The sequence below is a fragment of the Macaca fascicularis genome, chromosome 14, assembly GCF_037993035.2.
Source record: "Macaca fascicularis isolate 582-1 chromosome 14, T2T-MFA8v1.1".
Lineage (NCBI taxonomy): Eukaryota > Metazoa > Chordata > Mammalia > Primates > Cercopithecidae > Macaca > Macaca fascicularis.
The window spans coordinates 132,619,524-132,642,984 of record NC_088388.1 but is presented as its reverse complement, the minus strand read 5'-3'; the positions used below and the strand labels follow the sequence as shown (position 1 = coordinate 132,642,984).

At 49.2% G+C, this 23,461-nt stretch overlaps 1 protein-coding gene across 3 annotated transcripts; it reads right to left on the bottom strand.

Moving 5' to 3' along the window:
- Positions 1 to 12: 12 nt before the first annotated feature.
- On the bottom strand, positions 13 to 22,937 carry VPS26B (VPS26 retromer complex component B). 3 transcript variants are annotated; one of them, XM_074015680.1, is made up of 7 exons: positions 22,246 to 22,937; positions 19,971 to 20,148; positions 12,994 to 13,150; positions 8,099 to 8,263; positions 4,625 to 4,800; positions 2,731 to 2,873; positions 13 to 2,366 (listed from the first exon to the last, which is right to left on the bottom strand). In XM_074015680.1, the coding sequence occupies exons 4-7, from the start codon at positions 8,209 to 8,211 to the stop codon at positions 2,220 to 2,222; spliced, it is 579 nt and encodes a 192-aa protein (XP_073871781.1). In that variant the 5' UTR covers positions 8,212 to 8,263; positions 12,994 to 13,150; positions 19,971 to 20,148; positions 22,246 to 22,937; the 3' UTR covers positions 13 to 2,219. The 3 variants fall into 3 exon arrangements, with proteins under 3 accessions (XP_073871781.1, XP_005580273.1, XP_073871780.1); XM_005580216.4 differs by lacking the exon at positions 19,971 to 20,148; XM_074015679.1 differs by lacking the exons at positions 13 to 2,366; positions 2,731 to 2,873; positions 4,625 to 4,800; positions 19,971 to 20,148 and adding an exon at positions 7,166 to 7,788.
- Between the last annotated feature and the right edge of the window lie 524 nt (positions 22,938 to 23,461).

The following is a 23,461-nucleotide window of genomic DNA, read 5'->3' as shown; positions in this document are numbered from 1 at the left end:
AGACCACAGAGCTTGGTGGACCATGGGCACGATGCCTCCAAAGCCACGGGGGCTTCCTTTAATCAGAAAGACCATTAAAACAAATGTTCTTATTTTAAAGTACAGCCATTGAAAAGATGACACATTAAGAAACATGTAAACACTGCAGCTGCTTAATTACAAGTTGCACTGCTTGATTTAGTACCTATGCACTCCCAGGTTTGGGGACCTTAAGAGGGGGACAGGAGCCTCCCCTCACTTTCACAGTTGGATAGAGAAGGCAAGACTGTGGGTAGAGTAAGAGCAAACAGAAGACCTGGCTTGTGCACAGCGCCTGAGAGAATCAAAGCAAATTCTACCTTCTAGTTCTCCCAGAAGAAAGGTTTAAGATGTTAGGAAGGTTGGAAAATGAACGTGTGTTGTCAGTTGGGAGGCAAAGGAATTGACAAACGCTTCTAGTTAGAACATCAGCTAGGAAACGGAGGCATACAGAGCCTGACCTCATGCTCTGAAAAGGCAAGGAGCCCAGAACCTGCCTCCCTCACCCACTTAAGCCCCAACCTTGATCATCAAGGGCAGCGCATGGGTGGTCCTGTTCCCATGAGGATTGTGCGTCGCACCTGAACACAGGACCCAGCATGGGGGAAACAACCTTGCCTTCCTTGGTTCTGCTGCCCCCAGTCACCCTCCCAGGCCACCCCAAATGCCTCTCCCTCCAGTCTCAGCTCTGATCCATGAGCCCTGTCAAAGGCCTGAGACTGCACTGATCTCAGGAAAACAGGAGTCTTCCTTTCCCACACTAACTGAAAGGTGACACAGGAACCAACTCCTAAACTTTCCAAATTACTGAGAACTCCGACTACCAAATACTGTACCTGTTGGCCAGTGGGACCTGCTTGGTCTTTCTATAAAGGGAAGGGAGGCCAATAGGAGAGTAATGCCTGTCATTTCCAGGGGAGGCAGAAAAAGGACACTAAACAACTTTGCTACCATAGGCCCCAGCGCAGAGCCAGAGAGGGAGAAGTGCCTTCCTCTCTAGCATAACTAGAATACTCACAAGAGTTTTTTATATGTGTTTTTTTAAACACACAATACCAATGGTCCTAAACTTGGGTCAGTCAACTGGTGAAGATGACATATTTGGCAAGCAGAATGATCTGGAAGTGTGGCAGCAGTCTTCTGCCGAGGCCCTGGTCTCCCCTGTGCAACCTATAGGGAGAGGGGTAAAGGGGCTTGGGCATTAGCAAGAACAGCCTTGCCAACGGTTCGAAACTAAACCTCAATTTCCAGAAATGAAATGGAGGGTGAGGAGAGACGAGGGTTCCCTCTCAGCAAGGCGGAGGAGGGATCAAGGCCCCTTCCTGGGATTGCTTCTTAAGGGAAACAGGCCCTCTTGTTAAGGGCTTGTTGGGGCACATGGAGTAATACCTAGAACAGCCCAGACCTTGGGGTTACTGAGTGGAGTGACGTGAAGGCAGGCAGTTGCCATGCACTGATCTTCCTTGGTGGCTGGGTTCAGCCTCCTGGGTTCAACACTGCCGCCATCCATGCACGACACTGACCCCAGGGCTTCTCTGTTCCCAAGGCCATTCCACAGGCTTCTGTTCCAGGACATTACTGACAATCCAGAGAGGATGGAGAAGGGAGGTGCCTGGGTCCCAGCAGTGAGTGGCCAGAAGGAGGTGGCCTGTGGGAACTTCAGATCACCACATCCAAGATTCCCAAAGAGGTAGCTTCCCAATCATGAGTCTTCCCCCTGCCATTTAGTGGGGGCTGGCCCAACTCCTGCCACTACCTCAGGGACAGTAGAGGGGAGTACAAGAGGTGACCACCCAAGGCCCTGTTGGCAGCTCAGAATCCCAGGGACATGCTCAGATCCTGTATCAGGAAGCTTGGAGAGCCAGGAGCCAAGGATGCGTGCTCTGTGTTCTCTGCTCTCCCTCCTCTAAGACGCAAGGCAGCCCCGCGAGGAAGGGGCTCGTGTTCCCCAGAGGGGCTGGCTTCCAGGATGCTACCTCTCCTATCCCACATCGGCCACAGAACCCCAAGGAGAGACTGCTTCCCACCCCGAGCCCCTTGGATTCTCCAGAAAAAAGAATTTAAGTCAAAAACATGATTTGTTTTCAGGTTGCAAGTAACGGGTCAACTGAGCCTCACAAGGTCCGCCCCCGCCCCCAGCCGCTGGTATTGGTAGATGGGGGTGCTGGGTGGATGCCCAGCATCTTCTTGGCCCTGGGGGCCTACTGCCTGCAGTTGTTGTCAGACAGCTGGCTGGGGGTCCGCACATCACCCAGGGAGGTGGTGCCCTCGAAGCGCTGTGAGGCGATGGCCGCCTGGTGGGACATGCTCTTCCGTACGATGTCACCCTTCCGCCACAACACCACTTCCTGCAGAATTGAAAGGGGGCAGCGCGACACCTTAGAGGAAGGTATAGGGACAGGTTCCCAGAGGCTCCCAGCTTTGTCCTGGGGAATCTTGGGTAAGGACCTCCTCTGCTTCGCTCTGACCAAAGGCAGCAGCTGCCAGCACCTCCCTGTCCCTGGTGTGGGCCAAAAGGGCAGGTGGTTGCAGGAGCAGGCCCGAGGAAGCAGACTCTAATGCCAAGTGGGGATCCTCATCCTTGTTGTGCAATCGTGGGCAACCTGATGTTCCCACCTCTTGGCAAAAATGGAGCCTGACCTTCCATAGGAAAGACAGCCTCCTGTTCTGTCCCAAGGGCATCGGGGCCTGGAGGAAGAGCCTGGCCCTCACCTGCTGCTTGAAGTAGCGCCGCTCCTCCTCGTCTATCAGCACCAGGTTGAGGTAATAGCGCACAGAGAACTTCTTGTTGATGTCCCGCATGGTGGGCGTGAGCTCATACCCTGCCAGGAAGAGCCGGATCGGGATGGACTCTCCTGCAGGAGGAAGGCGGGAGTCAGCACAGCGGGCAAGGTGGCGCACTCTCCCTTATGCACAGCGGGCAGGGTGGCGCACTCTCCCTTATGCACAGCGGGCAGGGTGGCGCACTCTCCCCTATGCACAGCGGGCAAGGTGGCGCACTCTCCCTTATGCCAGGTCACTCTGACCCCTGCAGAGATGCCACCGGAGTGCAGCACGGAGCACTTCTGCCTTCTGGGAAGGTGCACTCGCTCTGCTGCCCAGCAGGGGGCTGAAACAAAAACGTGACTTTCCAATTTCACTCCAGGTCATGTTGCAGCTTCTTATGTCTCCTCCAAAACAGAGAGCAGCTGAGTGGGAACAGCACAGGGGTATTATCAGTATAAGCATGTTTTGATTACATGCAGTATGTTTAGTTTTTGGGTTTTCAAAAGGCAGCTGTCAAAGTCCAGTTAAGTCACCATTTCACCCAGCACTTCTGATGTCATCTTTCTCCATCCTCAGTGTATACCCCCCAAAATACATCCTCCCTCGTGTGTGGACTGGCAGGGTGGCAGGGTGGTCTGGAAAGCAGAACGTCCTCACTATGGCCTCAGTTCTGCATGAACTGCTTTTCTGATTTGTGAGTTAAGTCTGCTGCTTCCTCTGGACCTTCGTTTTCTCATGTGGAAAATTAAGAGAATCGGACGGCATGATACTATAGATCCCTTCCAGCTCTAACATCAGGCCTTTTCTAGTGTCAGTGCAACAAAATTAGGGCAGTAATTCTACCAAGAAAGGCCAAACCTATAATGTGGTCTAAAGCTAAATATAAGCCATCTTATAATTATCTGCTGTTTTACATGGATTCTCAGTGACCCATTTCATTTGTACAGGAAAAATGACAGCTGGCTCTATTTGCACAGCCAGTGACAAAATGGGACATCAGAGAGTGTCAGGAGAGCTTGGTCCCAGCCCTCCAAGGGCCTGGCATGGTAACACCCGAGTGTCCCCAGAGCTGCAGGCAGCTAAATCTGTGGCACTCCTCCTTCCACATAGAACAGCCTGTGGGAGTAAATGGAATAAGCCAAATAAAACCCTGGAAGCACCACGCACTTCGAAATGAAGACAGTCTTCACCATTCCTGAAGAATGGCTAAAGAGCCAATGAAGAATGTAAATGATTGCTTCTTCCAGATAATCATGGTCCCCAAATGACAAAGGGCTTCCAGCTCCACTATCCCAGATGTAACGTTAGCTCCCTGGGACTGGGGGAGGACGCTTCCAGCAAGTTCCAGGGCTATCTGGGCACCTGGTGGTGTTGGCTGAAGTATCTAGTAATGCTCTTTCTACCTGACAAGTGAATTCAGAGAATAAATCGGAGCTAGAACTGAGTCACAGACGGCTGCTGTGCAGGCATCCCTTGCTCCTGAGCAGCAGAGAATGCCAGAATGTCAACAGGAAGAAGTAGAAACCTGTTCAAACCACATCTGCTCAACCTGGACTTTCCAAAGTGACGCTTGAGGTTCGATCTTAAGTACAAGCCCAATATATTATCCAAGTCTAAGCGGAACTTTTCAGGGTGAAGATGAGATAGTAGCCTGAAGTTCTACATACTCAGCCTTCCTTTTCTTCCTTATTGGCACCCACGGTGTAAACTGGGAGATTAATAAGTTACAGGTTAAGAGGACATCTTACTTCGACAGTGTAATCCCCTAAGCCCCTTCAGAATTCTGTGCAGGACATGGGAGAAAGGCTGTGGTGGCCGAGGCCTGGGCTTGGAGTCTCACCTCGCACTGGTGCCCCGTCCATGATCTCGTACTTGGCTATCGTGTCGTTCTCGTGGTACACGTTGGGGCCTGTACCCGTCGTTTCTCGCTTGATGATGTCTATCTCCATGTGCTTGATTTTGATTCTCACCAGCAGGAAGTATATCTTCCCTACAATGACATCTTTCAAGTGGTATCTGGGGAACAGAAAGTACAGGAAGATGGTGGTACTGTGGCCGGACCTTTCTGTTTCAGCAGAGCGCACACGCCACGGCCAAGCGTGCTGGTTAAAGGTCCAGTTCCAGGACACGCTCACCCATCACTGCCCGCACGGCTGTGGCTGAACGGGTTCCCAGTGTGGTCTTCACTTGGATTAAAGTAGCTTCTGTCCCTTCCACATCCCACGCAAAGGACGTCTCTCCGGCATGGTACCCGTTCATGTTTGTTCATCTGCTCTATCTCCCCAGCATGCAGCTGCTTTAGTACCTTTTACATTTGTGTTTTTGAAAGATATCCTAATTTATGAGAGTCTAGTCCCACAAGTGCAGGGACCAGTCTCTCCGTTCCTCTGATCTCCACACAATGTCTTTTGGGAACTGGGCCTGGATGGCTCAAAGCACACAGTTCTGTCTGCTCTAGGCCAACAGGCCAGGCAGCAGCAGTACAGCAAGAAGAGCAAATCACTCTCCGCATCAGCGCCTGCTTTCTGGGCTCTGCCGGCCCAGCCTTGTGAGCTGTTACGAACTGAACCACATTGGGTAGCACTTCCTGACCCTCAAGCTTTTCTCTTTGGGTCAGTCAATAGTCTACATGTGCACAGCCTGTATCAGGCATGAGAGAGAGAGAGTAAAATCTCAAAACCTGATGCTCAGCTCACAGGATAAGAATGCTGGCACAAACATCAGAATTCAGCCTCCTTGTATTACAGGTGAAGAAAAGAAGTTGGAAGAAAAGAGATCATTTCTCTTGGATAACCAGGATGTGAGTAGGGGGTAGAGAAAGGTGGTAAACCCAGGATCCTAGTCCCCAGGCTGGAGTGTTCCCCACTGTTTCACACCACCCTTCTGTGTTCCCCATTGTTTCACACCACCCTTCTGTGCACAGGCTACAGGAAGATTGCAGACACCTGAGCAAACAGCCTCAGCAAGTTTGCAAAAGCAGCAGGAGAACACCTGTGCCATCTTACAGGTGATGCTTACAGACCATGGATTCGAGATGTTTTCAAACTCCTACAAATCACACATTCCTTTATTCTAAATGTTATATGAAAGCAAAAGCTGCTCCAGGTTTGAGCAGGGAGAGTTAAAACAACAACAAAAACGCTGCTTGTGGATAGAAGAAAAGTGGAAGGCCGGAGAGTCTAAGACCCCGGCTCCTCTGCCACCTCACGCTTTCTGTGTGTTTGAAACCCACTGACCTGGTCCAAACTCCTCCATCCTTTTACAGATGAGAAGCCGAGGTAGAAAATGTTAGTACCTGCTAACCTCAGCCCAACTTCTTAGTGGTAGAACAGGACCTGGTTCCGAGTCCGGGGTTCTCTGACATAGAAATCAGGCACTGCACACAGAGCAGCCCGCAGTGTGAGGAGAGGTGTGGTCTGGAAGCGTCCCGTCCCTGCCTCTCTAGAGCACCTTTTCCACACCAGCTTTGGTCTGGCCGGCACTGCTGACCAGTGGATGCTTTGAGCTCCTACAGGTGGCACAGCTGCTGGCCTCTGCCTTCACCAGGTGGCCAGGGCAGGAGTGGGTAGGCACTTTGGATGGCTCCTTTCTGGGCAGAACCACAGAGCCCTGAGGCTGTGAGGAGAAAGGGGAAGAGCCTGTTCCCATGCCAGGCCCAGATCAGCCTCCCTCCCACCTTGCCCCACTCTCTGTTCATTGGTGGGCTTAGGCCAGGCAGAGCCAATTCTGGGTCACACTGGTCATTTTCCTGGGGCCCTCTAGGTGCCAGGCCTGCCAGGGGAGAAAAATACACCATTCCTTCAACCCTGTTTCGAGAACCACATGTGTTCCTAGTTTTAAAAAGTTCTGTTCCTGACCCTTCAAAGGTGAGCCATCTGGTGCAGCTCCCACTGCTCCCAGCCTCCGGATGACAGTGGATCCAGGGGATGCCACAATGAAAATCCTACTTAGAAACTTTGTGGCTTTTGTTTTGTTTTGTTTGAGACGGAGTCTCGTTCTGTCACCCAGGCTGGAGTGCAGTGGTGCCATCTCGGCTCACTGTGAGCTCTGCCTCCCGGGTTCATGCCATTCTCCTGCCTCAGCCTCGCGAGTAGCTGGGACTACAGGTGCCCGCCACGCCTGGCTAAGTTTTTTTGTATTTTTTTAGTGGAGACGGGGTTTCACCATGTTAGCCAGGATGGTCTCAATCTCCTGACCTCGTGATCCACCCGCCTCGGCCTCCCAAAGTGCTGGGATTGTAGGTGTGAGCCACTGCGGCCTGGCGACTTTGTGGCTTTTTTTTATAGCTCTCTGTGAATAGAATACCCTTTTTACTTTTGGATATTTGAGTTCCAAACATTTTCAGGCATATCCTATTCAAAAGAAAGATGCTTTTGAAATATGCTGTCAGAAAGTTTTGTGATTTATTTACAACCAATTATTTTGATGTTTTAACAGTAAACACAGTTTACAAGATACACATCTTCCCAACTTTCCAGTTAAAATACAGTTATTTTAAGACCTTTATAAAAAATACATCAGGGCTGGGCATGGTGGCTCATGCCTGTAGTCCCAGCACTTTGGGAAGCCAAGGCAGGCAGATCACTTAAGTTCAGTAGTTCAAGACCAGCCTGGGAAACATTACAAAACCTTAGATCTACACACACACACACACACACACACACACACGGACACAAATTAGCTGGGTGTGGTGGTGCATGTCTGTGCTCCTAGCTACTTGTAGGGGTGGAGGTGGGAGAAATGCTTGAGTCCAGGAGGTCAAGGCTGCAGTAAGCCATGACTGTGCCACTGCACCCCAGGCTGGGTGACAAAGCAAGACCCCATCTTGAAAAAAAAAATCCAATATTCTTTGCTACAATTCATTTCAGTTCGGGGAGGAAGCAGCAAATCATGGCCAAACTTTGGTTTCCTCGCTTTGATTTCTGAAGACATAGATGGAGGGAACACATGATAATGGAATGGTATTCTGAGATTGTTCTTATCAGTAGCAGGAAACAGCTGAAGCTAGAATTCCAAAACAAATAACCTCAAGTTAGTTTAGCTTGACTTTGAGAGGCATCACAGGATGTTTGACTTAAATACACCACCTTAGTTGAATATAGTTTAGTTTAGGTAAATGAAGTATTTACGTCGTGGTCGGTCCAGCTGCAGCTAGCCTGCCACATACACTCACTGGATTGCTCCCACAGTCTTCCCCCACCGCATGCCACACCAAGCAGTCGAGTCACGGAGAGCCATCAGTTTGCATTTGGATCAAGTCCCGTCTTCACCTCCTTAAATAATCATTTCACAACCTTGGCACTGAGACACTTACTTGGATTTATTGTACTCAAATTCAATGTGCAGACAGTCCTCGATCCCAACCTCCATCTTGATGGAAGAGTTCAGCTCCGGGTACGTGCTGAGTGTGTGAACTACAATGTCCATCTCTTTGACAACATCATTGAGGCGGCGGCTGATGGTAGCTCGAAGGAAATAGCTGTAGGAAATGGAACCGTCATGAATAAACACTCCCATTCTCTAGATGCTACCTAGATATAGGTACCAAATTGGCCCACTTGAGAGAAGCCTGTACAAAGGTTCTTAACCCTTGAGGGCCTTGTATCCCTTTAAGAAGTTATAGACCCTCTTCCAGGGAAAGCTACACATATGTACCTATACAGAGAACTTTTCAACCACAATTCTAGGGAGTTCAAAGACCCTTCCCCCAAATCCCTTTATGGAGCCCATGTCCCCAGGTCAAGAATCTTGCTGTAAGGGAAAGTGATTTCTCTGCCTTGTACCCCAATCACTTGCTATTCTTGGGCCTTTCATGGCCCTTACCACTACTGACCACGTATTTGTGTACAGGTTTTATTTCATTATCTAACTCCTGGTTTTTGAGGCAAAGGAGTCTGTCCCGTACTTTTATCTTTGCATGTTTGTTCACTGAACAATATTCAATCAATAAACCTTCTTAAAGTGTCCCCATAAACCTTTTTTAAATTAAAAGAGGGGACTAGGAAAGAGAGAAATTAAGTCAGCTATTCATTCTGCAAACATTTATTGAGCTAAGCACTGGGCTAAGCACAGGATGAATAAGATACAGTCTGATGGGAAGCTCACAGTTCACAGAGGGCAGATGGGCAAACAGAGAAATGGGAACACATGGAAAGGGCTAATTGAGATGCTGTGATCCAGTGCTGTGTGGAGGGAGAAAAGGGCAATCCAGAAGAGCAAACCTTATACGCAACAGAGGCAGAGAGGACCTGGTCTGCTGAATAACAAGTCTCTGGCTGAACCTAGGATCCTGGGGGAGGACGTTGCTGTGGAGGGGATGAGAGAGAAGACAGAGACGCAGTCCTGAAGGGTTTAACAAGCTGCCCTCTGTGGCCCGCCAGTGCAGCACTGTCATTCCCAGCACCTGTGCTAACACTCAATGAGGAGGAGCTCTTTAATTGTATTTCCTTCTTCATAAAACATTATTTTAATCTAATCTAATGTAATGTAATAAATTGTATTTTCTTTTAAATAAAACTTAGATAATCCCCACCATCTGTCAAGCATTACCAGATAAAGTTATAAAGATATCCTAACCAGACCAACTACACATTTTGGCTACTATCTGCTGTGTGGCACTGGCTGCTTCTTGGGGATCCTTTCGGTTCACCTCAGTAATCTTCATCACACTGCCTAAGACATCTGTTCCTAGCCCTCTTCTAACTGCTCAGGCTCCCGAGACTCCCCATCCCGCTGTCTGGGAAGACACTGACCTTTACTCCACTAAGAATTTGAAGGCCTTCCCAGTCAAGGCTTACAATGTGCTCCTTTTTCTGCTTTGTTCCTCACTTAGGGCCTAAACATGTCTCTGCATCTTCACCCATCCTCTCTCCAACAGCACCTCTCCCTCTCAAGACCTCTCCTCCCCACTCCATCACAGGAACTCTCCATGTGGATGCAGTGAAATCAGGAAAGGAGAGCTTTAAGAATCCTGCTGCCTGGGCACACCTGATACGTGATTGCCCTGGAAAGGGACACAGGCATTCGCATTTTGAAAAGCTTCCCACATGATTTTCTAATGTGGAAGCCTTGGTCCAGCATCTGGATCCTTCTGCATATTCTGATTTCCCCGAGATCATCAATCTCCCTCTAGCTAAAGGTTTTGTCCTCTGAGCTGATTGAAAAAATTGGTTTCCAAAGTCACCAATCCCAAGAACCCTCTCCAGGCCTTACCCTCTTGACCTACCATACTTTCCCTTTCTTTCTTCAGAGACAACTGTCACAAGGCAGGTTCTGCACCAACGGCTGAGGCTTCTCCACGAACCACTCCTCCCAACCCCTTGCTTCTGTCTCCACCACCCAACAGAAACCGCTCGCCTCGAGTCAGTAACCCACGGCCTCCCAGGTGCCAAATCCAGCAGCCCTTGATTCTGCGTCCCGTGAAATACGTCTTCCTTGAAACACTCTTCCCGTGGTTCCGCAGGGGCGCTGCCCTGATTCACCCCCTCTCCTCCTCCTGCCATCCCCCAGTGTGTCCTGGTTCTCCTCTCCCTGTGCTCCCTTTCTTCAAAAACACATCAGTTATGACCTCTGAGCAGATCAGTCCTGACCGCACATTTCTAAGTGTCCCCTCTGTCCTTAGTGCCAGGTTTGCACTTCCAATTGTCTGGTAAACTTTTATGCTTTCTCTATTTTGCCAGTACGTCAGCCTGCCCTCTAGAGCTGGATGAATCACCCTATCTCCAGATCATTTCTTCCTCCTGAGAGCCCTCTGTCTCCATCTGCAACTGGTAATCTCTTGGTAATAACTAAGACAGGATAGTTATCTTAACCAAAAACTTACTCAGTTCCTACTTCTAGCCTGACACGTCTGATCTCTGAGGACTGGTGGTTGGGAAGAATGAAAGATGACTTGTGGTTGCTTCTTTGGGATGGAATAGAGGCTATTTACAGTCTCTTTAGGGCCCAGACCTCTTGTGAGAACAGCCACTTTCTCTCTCTTCCCATTACAGCCACCAAAACCATACTCTGAGGACCTCACAGTAGCCTTCTGATAGTTTTGTCTCTATACTTTTCCCATCCACCAAATGCTACATATGGACTCTAATCTTCCAAAATAACCTTTTCCCTGCCTAAAGACAAAAAAGAGGTCCACAATAATCTTTTCATGTTTTCCCTCTGCCTGTGTAATAAGAAAAAGCTTTTAATCTGGAAGTTATATCTTTAAACCCACCTCAACTAATTTTCCCATCTTTATCTCCTCTCTTTCACAACATGAATCCTAAAGTCTTCACATGATTGGACATTAACACTTCTATTTTATTGTGGCAAAATACACGTAACATAAAATTTACCACTTTAACCATTTTTAATTATACAGTTCAGTGGCACTAATGATATTCATATTGTTGTGCAAACATCACCATCGGTCTCCAGAACTTTTCCACCTTCCACCACTGAAACTCTACTCATTAAACACCAGCCCCCATTTCCTCCTCCCCTCAGCCCTGGGCCTCTACCTTTCTACTTTCTGTCTCTATGAATTTGACTGCTCTGGGTACCTCATATATACAGAATCAGACAGTATTTGTCCTTTTGTGACTGGCTTGTTTCCCATAGCATAATGTCCTTTTGGTTCACCCACGCTGTAGCATAGGACAGAATGTCCTTCCTTTTGAAGGCTATGTAATAGTCCACTGTACGGACAAAACACATTTCCTTTATCCATTCACCCACTGATGGACATTTGGGTTGTTTCTACCTTTTGGTTATTGTGAATAATGCTGCTGTGAATGTGGGTGTACAAACATCCGTTCAAGATCCTGTTTTCCATTTTTTGGATCCAGAAGTGGATCCAAAATGGAATTGCTAGATCATGTGGTAATTCTGTTTAATTTTTCAAGGCACTGTTTTCAACACCTTTCTTTCTGCCGTACAAACACTTAAGACAAATCGACTGCAAAAGAAAAAAAAAATTAAATAATAAATCCCTCGGTCAAACGTAAATGATGAGTAGATAATCCTCGCTGTTGCTGCATTCTCTGGGTGCAATTATGAAACACTGTCTTTACTGGGTGTAACGTCAGTCTTACACCCCTCTGCAAAGATTTGTTTTCTTCTTTTAAAAAAATTAAAAAAATTTTTTGTCTGGTAGAGATGGGGTCTCAATATGTTGCCCAGGCTGGTGTTGAATTCCTGGCCGAAGTGCCAGGATTACAGGCGTGAGCCACCACCTCTGCAAAGATTTAAAACGAGCCTTCCCTCTTCTGATGCAAGAAGGGAGGACAGAGAAAGAAAAGAAGTTAAAGGTCTTCCTGTGGTGTGTACCATCCTAAACTCAGGTACTCGGGTGAGGAGACAAGCTGATCTTATGAGATGGTATCGAGACCTGGAATCAGGTGTTCAGAGCGACACGGGAGACTGCTTTATCCCAGTAGATCACATAACCTCAAGGTTACACCTAACAGTCTACATCTGCTGTGGATTCTTTTCACCCAAGAGACCTCGGCATCAGTCCCTGTTCTCAGAGTTTCCAACACTGTAACAGTGAAAACAATCCATGTACCTATGTGTCAACATTTTAAGAATTTTATTTTCTTATCACCCCCAAAAGAAGAGGACATCTAGAATTAGAATCCAAATCTATTGCCCACTTTTGAAGTGAGAAAGCTGAGTTACAGAGCTGAAGATGACACTGCAGCTGTGTGGCAGAGCTGGACAGCAGGTCAGGATCTCCCGACACCCAGCCAGCAGGAGTGTGCTGGGGGTGGCTGACTGCTGAACTTTCAGAAATTTTATGAGCTGGCTGTTAAACACAGCAATTATTTAAATTTAAATTATGTTAACTCACAATTAAATGAGTCCTATTAAACACAAAGGTAAGACATGCTACAATCTCATCACTTCCTATTTTCCGGCCCTTTACAACACTCTCTGCTCTTGAGGGCATGAGTCTCCGGACGATAACAGCACATCTCTCCCACCTCTACCTTTAGGAACGTTAGGTAGCTTCAAGTTGGCCGCGGTGGGGCTACTTACACTACAGAAACTGACACATGCTACAGACTAGGGGCACTTTCCTCCTAGAAGGCCCACGGTTAATGGTTTACCAGCACGCTCCAGCTCACAACACTCTTCCTTCTCAGGACCCCCGTGAAGGAACAGCCTCAGGTCCTCGTCCACAGGGGGTAGGTTCTGGGGCACGGTGGGGAACCAGCAGACATAACTTACCGTAGCTTCACATTCTGCCCCGTGTAGGACTCATACGGCTTCTCCACGTGGGTAAATTCAAAGTCGAAGGCCTGCGACTGGGTGATCTCTCCAGGCCGGGCCAGGTCCTTCACCAGGGACACAAATTCATGGTGGTTCCCGCGATCGTAGTAGAGTTCTGGTGAGACAGAGCAATGCCCTTCTTTATCAGACCCTGAGCTACGCCGGGCTAAGTAAGGGGGCTCTGGTTTGGAGGCATCGCTTTTCGGAAGGACCTCCCTGCAGAACAGACCCCTTCTAGCTTTGTTTCTTTGACCTCTGCTCTTTCACTCCCTCCTTCTTCTCCAAAGGCTCTTCTTACATAGTGAAGTCCCGTGGCAGAAAAGGAACCCAAAATAATCCTGCTCCAAGACACTTGGATACCATCTTTAATAAGGGACAAGTCATGGAAGCCAATATAAGAAATGCCACACTTCTTTAAACAGCATTTAACACTTCCAACTTCTGAAAGGACATAGCTATTTAATCATATCATCCTTATAATAAAAATCTTCTGAGACAGCTAAGACAGGTCTTATCACCCCAATTTAAAAATGATGGAAACCCAGGTACAGCATGGTTAACTGACTGGCCTGGAGTTGCAGAGCTGGCTGCAGAGCTGAGACTAGAGCAGGTCTCCTTCTAGACTGCATCTATTTCTATCAGCTGGTATAATGCAGGTCATGACACAACCTACTTCACAAGGCTCTGTGTGAAGTAGCAGGGGTGATATAGGTAGAAGACTTAGAACAGTACCTAGTACACAGCAAACACCCAGAAACCACATTACTAGCTGCTGTTATTACTCCAAAAGGAAGGCATGTGGCCAATCGAACATGGACACTTTCATGTTATTCCCTCCACTGAAATCAGGGAGTGTCAAACTTCTGTGTGCATCAGAGTCACTGAGAGGGCTGGTTAGCACACAGATCGCTGGGACCCACCCTAGTGTTTCTGATTCAGGGGTCTGAGGTGGGGCCTGAGAACTGACATTTCTAATAAGCTCCCCAGGACTGCTGCTACCACACTTGGAGAAGCATTGCTCTAAATTTATCCTCTTCGGGAAACAGTTCTGGTATTTGTCGATGATAAGTTCATGCCACCCATTTGTCCTATATTATTTTATGTTTGCTTATATTCTATTGAAGTTTTGCTATATACTGGTCTCCCCCACTCCCACTTTGGACTGCAGGCCCTTTAAAGATAAGGCCCACATCCCCAGCTCCCTGGTGGGCCTGCAGAAGTGAACCTGGCCCTGCAGAAGTGAGCTTTGTTTTGTTTGTTTTTTGAGACAGTCTTGCTCTGTCGCCCAGGCTGGAGTGCAGTAGCGTGATCTCGACTCACTGCAACCTCCGCCTCCTGGGTTCAAGCAATTCTCCTGCCTCAGCCTCCCAAATAGCTGAGACTGACGGGCTGACTCGCCACCAGGTCCAGCTAATTTTTCTGTATTTTTAGTAAGACGGGGTTTCACCGTGTTAGCCAGGATGGTCTTGTTCTCCTGACCTCGTGATCTGCCCGCCTAGGCCTCCCAAAGTGCTGGGATTACAGGCGTGAGCCACCGTGCCTGGCCGAGGTAAGCTCTTAATATTGCCTGTGGCTATGCATGGCCACATTACAGTTCAAGCCACCACGCCTCAAGGATTCTGTATTCGAGTCCCGCGCTAGACTGCAACTTGCAGCAGGGCAGGTGAATCGGGAACACAGAGCAGGCAGAGCACACTCACTGCCTCTGTTGTTTGCTGCTTGGGGAGGACGAGGCAAGTCCACAGATTGCAGTCTGTGGGATCCCACACTAGTGATGACAATTCTGTATGAATTCACTATGTATTGTGCGCCTGTGGCTTGTGGCTGACTTCCCGTGTAACTACAATCAGCCACAGTCTTTTATTACAAACAATGACCTTCCCTTCCAAACACTCAGTGGTTTCCACAGTAGGCAGCATTCTGGTTAGTGAGTGATAATCCACAAAGCATCAGAGTGGGAGGTGGCAGTTCCAAACTATGGGGGGAAAGTGAGCAATCCAGTAATTGTGCCCCCCAATAAAAGTCAGAAGTGCACAACAGGTGGAAGCGGAGCTGCGGCCAGCCCCAGGGATGGGGACTCCTCTGCTTACTCTGGTTGCATGAGTCCTGGTTGACGGTGTTGGCTTCCACGTGGAAACCAAAACCTTGACTTGGGAACCTGGTATCTCAGTTTCTAAGTACTAGATTCTGGCCATAGTTTCAGGGGACAGAAGCAGGCAGAGCAAGGTCCCAATGTCCAGAATCAGTGGTACAGAGTCAAGAGGAAGAGGAGAAGAAAAGGATGGAAAAATACACAAATGTGATCACATAGCCCAAAGGCAACATCAGAAATAAACAAAACAGAGCAGGCATAGAGAACACTCAGGCTGCCAGCATTGTGGAGCCCAGCAACAGTGCAGAAGGTTCCTCCGGCCCCAGCAGGGGACCTGGAGCAGAAGAAGTCATTCCTTGCATAGCATCATGTTCTCCCTAGTGCCTTTCCTCCGGGACACACATTCATATCAGCTCTGACATCAAATGTCATGGAAGAGTGGTCAGTGTGCAGTCAGAGCAGGGCTGGCCCAGCCTTCTAAATCTGTCCTTTATAAGCCGTCTGCAATACGTCTGCAAACACTGTGGGGCAAAGGGGCAGACACAGCGGTGCTTCCTATTTGCCAGAAAGTTTGGTTTCCTCTTGCAAAAATTAAATCAAATATCCAAGGCTGTTCTCACAAGAGGTCTGGGCCCTAAAGAGACTGTAAATAGCCTCTATTCCATCCCAAAGAAGCAACCACAAGTCATCTTTCATTCTTCCCAACCACCAGTCCTCAGAGATCAGATGTGTCAGGCTAGAAGTAGGAACTGAGTAAGTTTTTGGTTAAGATAACTATCCTGTCTTTGGTTTCCTTCTCAGTCCAACAGGAGGAAATAACTTTTGTACTCAGGATGTTTTCATGGTGAAACTTGCCACCAACAGTTGAGAAGTGAATTTGCCATTCTGGAAGGAAACGGAGCCAGCTTTGCATCACAGGTAACTCATGACAGCTGCCCTGAGCTTTGCTGCTTGGATGAGGCCATGTTTAGTCTAGGCCTTGTGCAGTTTTAGAAGAAACGTAAGTCAGCAAAGCGTAAAAAGACCTCCAAAGACCAGGCGTAGTGGCTCATGCCTGAAATCCCAGCACTTTGGGAGGCCAAGGCAGGTGGATAATGAGGTCAGGATTGAGACCAGCCTGGCCAAGATGGTGAAACCCTGTCACTACTAAAAATACACAAATTAGCCAGACGCGGTGGTGGGCGTCCGTAATCCCAGCTACTCAGGAGGTTGAGGCAGGAGAATCGCTTGAATCCGGGAGGCGGACGTTGCGGTGAGCTGAGAATGCGCCACTGCACTCTAGCCTGGGCGACAGAGCAAGACTCCATCTCAACAACAAAACAAAACCCTCCAAAGAGCCTCCTCTCCATCAGACCCTCCCAGCCACTGTCTGCTGGCTGGTCACTGTCGGGATTCGTGCTTGCCACACCCTACTCCTGTCTGCCAACCCTGGGAAACCTGCAAGCACTGGCACCTCTGGGCGGCCCACACCTTGCCAGCCACAGCTCTGCTCCAGTCCCACCAGCAGCTTGTTAAGGAGGCCAGAATCAATCCATCTCATCTTAATGTGCCTTTTACTTAGTGTTTCAAGGGCTAATGAATTAAAACACAGAAAGCCCTTGGAGTTTTCAAAAGTATAGGCTTGAACCTTAAAAAAAAAAATCCAGATGATGTCTGTTGGCTTTGGAGTACAGGGATGTTCCTGCCTGCCCTCCTCCGCATGTCTGACCTTCGAATTACGTTTGGTTTATTTAACCCCATCAGTCTCCAAGGCGGCCCAGGTCTGCTTTCTAACCTTCACCGGTGCTCCCCAAAGGATTCCAGCTCAACAGTGGTCTCTTCTTCTCGCAATTACAGCTTTTCCTTGCAGTGATCCTCATAGACTACTGCATCTTTCTAAAACCGTGGGCCATTAGGGTGACTAGGTCTTAGACCTTTCTATCCCACGGGCCTGACCCGAGAGATGCTCTCACCACATTTGCTGGCACTGTGAGAACACAGACCAAGCCACTGGAGAAGTGTCCTAGGCACAGGAAGGATCCCAGTGTGGCTCAACAACTTGCAGAGGATTACAGAAAAACGTCCACCACATAAGGGAATAAATAAGGTCTTACAGTCTCAGGGGGCAATGCTCAAACTGCCATATCTGAGCAGTGATGCAGGACCAAATGGACCAGATGTCTGACAACCACGTTCTCACATGCAAGGGGAAATCAGTTTCAACTTGGCACAGCAGAGTGTGCGGAAAGAAAGATGTAAAGGCAGGTAAACTGACATCAGCTTTAATGCTTCCTTATCCCAGTTCCCCCAGTGAGGATGCAGCCCCAGTGGGGACACGCCAGCTGGTGAGTCACCGAGTTCTGAGTGGCCTTGATGGACAGCTACATGTTGCTCATCAGTGCCTCCTCCGTAACAAAGGCAGGAAGCTCAGCCGCTCAACCACCAGAGCAAACCTGAATTCTGTCTTTCTTTCATTAAAATAACTGTTGCTTATCTGGGAAGAGATGAGGGAAAAAAAACAAAAAACAAAGAATAGTTTTTGTAAATTCTTAGATCTGACCAATATATCCATTTGACAAATATTTACTAGGCAGCTTCTACGTGCTAGCCACTGCACTAACTATGGGCTGAAGGCAGTCCCTGGATCTCAGGTGCTCAGAAATTAGTAAGAAAGACAGACAAGTTGAAAAAAAAGTCGCAACCTTGTCATACCCTGCTTGAAAAGAGGTATTAATGAGGCCTCTGGAAGAACAGTGGAGGAAGCACTTAAGTCGGCCTGGGGAAGTTGGAGAAGACGTTCTGATGGATGTGATGTTAGCTTTGAAGGAGTAAGAGCTTGCGTGGAAGGTTAGTTATATCTTGCAGAAAGATGTTACTACACAAAGGGAAAATACCAAGATTCTAGAAGAAAAGGATAGTTTCTGGAACCTACAAGTGGTGAGAGTGAAGGGCTAGGGGGAGACAACACTGGAAAGAGAGGCAGGGCCAGAGCAGGAGGGATTTGGATATACTTTCCCCCATTAACCAATAGGGAGGCGAGAAGAATTTTAAGGAAGGACTGACAATGATAGAACTGCCTTTAAGAAACTTCATCCTCACAGAAAATGACCTGAAAGGGGAGGAAGACAAAGGCAGGAAGACCAGTTAGGAAGCTGCTACATACAGAAAACAAAAGGCAGTGGCATTGAGAATAGAGAGGAGACCGCTGGTTTGAGAAATACTGCAGAGCTAGCAGAGAAGGCCAAAACTTAGCAGCCAACTGCATGTGTGGGAGGAGAAGCCAAGACTTCAAAATGACTTCTAGATTTCTGAGGCTAAATGATCCCAGGTGACATAGGCCGAAACGGGAGAAAAGGAGAAGCAGTAGGGCTGTGGCTGGGACAGAGGCAGAGAGAGGGGTCTGTGTTTGCATGTGTTTCTGAGGCACCTGTGGGGTATCCCAGGGGACATGTCTAGCAGACAGCTGGAAAGACGTGTGAAACTCGGAAGAGAGGTCGGGTCAGGACAAAGAAACTGTCTGGGAGTCATCAGAATATAATTCATGGGGCTCAGCACGGTGACTCATATATGTAATCCCAGCACTCTGGGAGGCCAAGGCAGGAGGATCGCTTGAGTTCCAGATCAGCCTGGGCAATAAAGAAAGACACTGTCTCTACATAAAATTTAAAAACTTAGCTGGGTGTGGTGGCATGCACCTGTAGTCTCGGCTACTTGGGAGGCAGAGATGGGAAGATTGCTTGAGCCCAGGAGGTTGAGGCTGCAGTGAGCCGTGATCATGGCACTGTACTCTAGCCTGGGTGATGGAGTGAGACCGTGTCTCAAAAATGGTTTTAAATATAAAATAAAGAAAATAAGTCATCGGTACAGATGAGACTGCCACAGCAAGTGATAGGATAAAAGTGACACCTCTGCCTGCCTGCCTCCAAATCAACAAGGAAGAGGGACAGAGCTCAGTGCTATCAACTTGATTACTGCCATATGCCACCCCCGCCAGCCAGACCTCAGAACAGACTGAAGTTCCACCCATTTCACACGTAATCAAAGAATGCAATGAAGGAGAAAACCACACAACCGCAACTTCAGCAAACTCACTCACTAGCCTTGCTCTGGTGCCCCAAGTTCAGTTCACAATGACTGACATAGGTGTATGACACAAATACTTCACAACATGCTTCTTTCGGGGAACCAGAAAGATAAGAAGAGGAATATAAGAGTCTAAGAAAAGTCACTCTGTGCTTCCAAATAGCCTGGTACATCTTTACTCCCTGTCAATGTGTGCATTTAGGAACACAAACTCCCTTTTACATCAAATAGAACTACAAAGGTTATTCTAATGCCTTGTTCTTGATCAAGAAATACATTCCAAAGCCAAACAAGAAGAAACATATTGTCCATCATTCTGTGTTATTCTATTTCCACGCCCTTATGTAACCATGGATAATTGTGCGTGAACAATATACTTCAGCACAAAGCTGGGATTGGTTCCATCTACAATACCAACTGAGACTGGCCCATGTGGTCAAAGTAAGAGATTTAAGGCAAAGGGTTGAAACATGCACTCCCTATCAGTAGACAGGGCGATCTTATTCAGGTAAAACAGGTATAGGAGGAAGAGCAGCAAGCCAGTGAGTGATAACTCAATTTGTGAAATGGAAACATTTTACTACATCGACTACCATAATTTTATAAAGGAACCCTCTACAAGGGTCATGCATGATCCCCTGGCATGCCCAACATTCTCACCAAGTGATTTTATTTTCCTTGCTTGATAGCTGAGAAAGCCGAGGCCCAGAGAGTGGCTAAATTCCCCCAAAGTCTCATGGTCACTTCAACCCAGGGTGCCCAAGGGCCCAGGAAGAGTTACCAGTGGAAGCAACAAAAGGTTCTGAGAAAATTCAGCAGGGATGATGGATGTCTCGGGAGTAAGGAGTTAGACAAGAAATCAGGTGGGGCAGGCACAGCAAGCAGCTTCTTCAACTCCCTTTCATTTAGACCAGAGGAAGGCCTTGACACCATTCGTAGAACAGCTCATTTCACACTGTCTGGGGCAGAAGACATTCTGGATTATCTTTCACATACTGGCAAGGTACCACCACCTGGGAGTGATGGTGTAGACACAGATTAAACACGCTTGTCAACACTATTATTATGGAGCCAAAGAATCAATGCAATAACTTTAAAACTGCTACTAAAAAATACCCTTTCTCAGTAGGCAAGGATTTCTCGACTAGTTACTATGCTTAGCATAATATGCTTCGGACTCATCCTGTTTATCCCAGGGTTCTTTATTAGAGATGATTTTACCCTCCAGGGGATATAAAGCAGTATCTCAAGACATTTCTGTGGTCACGAGTGGGGGATGCTACTGTTGTCTCCTCAGTAGAGGCTAGGAATGCTGCTAAACATCGAGGACAACGTGCCAAACGACGCCAGACATCACAGTGCTGCTGCTGAGGAACCTTGCCATCTACCCCACCACTGGACCCTGAAGCAGGAAAGCAGAAGGCATGGAACTCACCCTTCAGCCCCTTTTCTGGTACACTAACAGGCCTTTCATATTCTGGCTTTAAAATGACGACAAAGAGCTTCCTATAGGATCAGTCAGTCTTCAACCCGATTTCATGTTCTTAAACACCAGAGGCAAAATGCTTGAGGCTGAGCAGTGAATGCAAGAGCCAGGCCACAAGGCCTCCTTTTCCCAGGGTTTCCCCTACCTGTGTCTCAGTGTTTCCTGACTCTGAAAAGGAGAGGGCAAATTCTTTGCTAAACTCTCAGGATATGAGAGAGAGTTTAACAAAGATTCCCCAAGGAGGTCTCTAAAAACAGTTATGCATGCAGTGTGTGGTATAGGTATGGATTCTCTACCAGAGCTGTGTAGCTCACAGAGTATTTACTGTGATTCTACTCCTAACCTAATGACAAAAACACGTATTTTAAAAGTACCCACGCATTTTAATAATACACAAGAGTCTAAATAAGGCTTAGAATTGGAGATAACCCAGTTTTGACTGGGAGCTCCCCAAATCCCTTTACTATTACTGCCTTTTACTGTCTAGTTCTTATTTGTTTATTTGTTTATTTTTTTGAGACAGGGTCTTGCTGGTTGTCACCCAGGCTGGAGTGCTGTGGTGTCATTACAGCTCACTGCTGCCTGCAACTCCTGGGTTCAAGCAATCCTCCCATCTTAGCCTCCCGAGAAGCTAGGACTACAGGTATGCCACCAAGCTCAGCTAACTAGGAAAATTTTTTGGGGGGTAGAGACAGGTCTTGCTATATTGCCCAGGCTGGTCTCCAACTCCTGGCCTCAAGCAATCCTCCCACTTCAGCCTTCCAAAATGCTGGGATTGCAGGCATCAGCCACTGTGTCTGGCGCTGTCTAGTTCTAATGACTAATAATCATGTTTAAAGCATTGAGAAACTCTGATCACTTAATTGTGGTTTTTGGAAACACCATTTCTTTGTCTTTAAAGAGAAAATGTGGTAACTGAAAACTCGCATTCTAATAAAGAAGTCTAAGAAACGCAGCCTAGGTAGTCAGATTTAGACTGAAGATTACGGGTCTTCTTTCTGGAAACATGTACAAGCATAGGTAGTTCAGGGTTGAGGTGAGGTAAGAGAGAACTGGTTAGCTCTCACACACCACATCTGAAGAGAAAAACGGGTTGGTGGGGGCGCCGGGAAGTGGGGCTCGGTGGACCAGCCTCACTTTCCGTCTGGCAGTTGCAGATGACCGGGTGATGGGAGAGCCAGTATTGGCAGAGTGGTCTCCCCCTAACAAACCCACCTGCAGGCTATGGCCAGAGCACCTCACTCAGATCCTGGGGACAAGAAGCAAAGCCAAGTGCACGCTGGAGACAATGGGGAGAACCCATAGGCAAGGCACCCATCCCACGAGGCACAGCAGGGTGCTTCCTCCCGCCCTCGCCGTCCCCATCTCCCTGGCAGCGCGCTGTCACCTTTGGCAGGAGGACAGTAACGCAGGGGGAGTCGCCCACGGGCGGGACTTGTAGCTGAACCCCAGGCCTCAGACTGCAGTTGACAAGCGACTGTGACAGGCCTCGCCGGAGCTGGGCCCTGAATCACCCTGCTCCCCGGCCGGCTGTCGGCGCTGGGGGACGGGGTCCCCGGGGTCGACTCACCGATCTGCCCGATGAACTCGATTTTGATGCCCTGGTGCTCCAGCCGCTTGTTGGGGTTCTTGAGGGCAAGGCTCACCTTCCCGGAGACAGTCTCCCCGTCGTAGAAGAGGAAATATTTCTCCTTCTTCCCGTCCTCCGTCTTGTGCTCGGCCCGCTTCCTACTCTCCGCATCGTTCAGAAGGATTTCCACCTCCACGCTCTGCCCGAAGCCGAAGAAGCTCATTGCACCGCCGGGCCGGGCGGGTCTCGGTAAGGACCGCTCCCTCGCACCGGGGCGCGGGCTGCCCTAGGTAAGGAAGGCCAGAGGGCCCTATGCGCGAGCGCGCTCGGCCGCCGCGGCGCTGCCTGGCTCTGCCGCTGCCGCCGGGCAGTGGGCGCCGACCGACAGCCGGCTCCACGGGGGAGGGGCACGGCCGGGGGAGGCAGGCGGCTGCGGGCTGCGGCGCCCGAGCAGCAATGCACCGAGGAGCAGTGCCCTGCGCCGAGCCAGTCCCAGCCAGTCCAGCAGCCGGTGGCAGTGGGCGGGCGAGGGTCGGCCGTGCAATGCTGCGGGGGGGCAGCCGCACAGGGCCGGGTGTGCTTGGCCTGCGCGGGCCGGGTGGGGTCCAGCGCGGAGCAGCGCTGAGAGCTGCCCAGCCTCCGGTGGTGCAACCCACCGAGGCGCTTCGGCGGCTCCGGGCGGGGGAGGGGGCGGGCGAGCTCCAGCCCGGATGCGCTGGAGCAGCGGCGCGCATGCGCACCCCCTATCTCCGCTCCTGGGCCTCCCGGCCTCCAGGAGGACAGCTCGCTGCGCAGGCGCAGGGAGAGCGCGGCCGGCGCTCCCGCCGTCGGCATGGCAGCTGCTACTTCGCTGGGACAGGCTCTGGGCCCACGCGTGCCCGCAGTCCACAGAACTGCAGTCGTCTTCTCGGAGTGCTTGCGGCTACTTTCCCTTACTGCTTTAGCTCGATACACGTTGGGCTGCCTTTCACATTCGGATATTACGCGGTTCCAGTGCTGTCTGACGGGAAAGGCAGCCCTTTGACACGCACGCGAAATGTCGCCTGACGAGGGCAAAGGTGACAGTTACCACCGGAAGTACCCTGTCTCGGATACCCTTTAGATTCCCCCACTGAAGAAAAACGAAGCGGGAAAAACGCTGTTAGGGTTCAACTCAGGCCCTGGCTCCTTGAACGAATTAGCGGAAAAGTCACCCGCAGGAGCCTTGTTTGGCTTC

What these genes read in the sequence shown, in the direction of transcription:
- VPS26B (XM_005580216.4), bottom strand. Translation starts at nt 22,468, where the DNA reads ATGAGCTTCTTCGGCTTCGGGCAGAGCGTGGAGGTGGAAATCCTTCTG. An exon ending in GGGCAGAATGTGAAGCTACG is followed by an intron (nt 8,264 to 12,993) that starts GTAAGTTATGTC and finishes CATTTCCTACAG; the next exon opens with CTATTTCCTTCGAGCTACCA. An exon ending in GGACGGGGCACCAGTGCGAG is followed by an intron (nt 2,874 to 4,624) that starts GTGAGACTCCAA and finishes TTCCTCCTGCAG; the next exon opens with GAGAGTCCATCCCGATCCGG.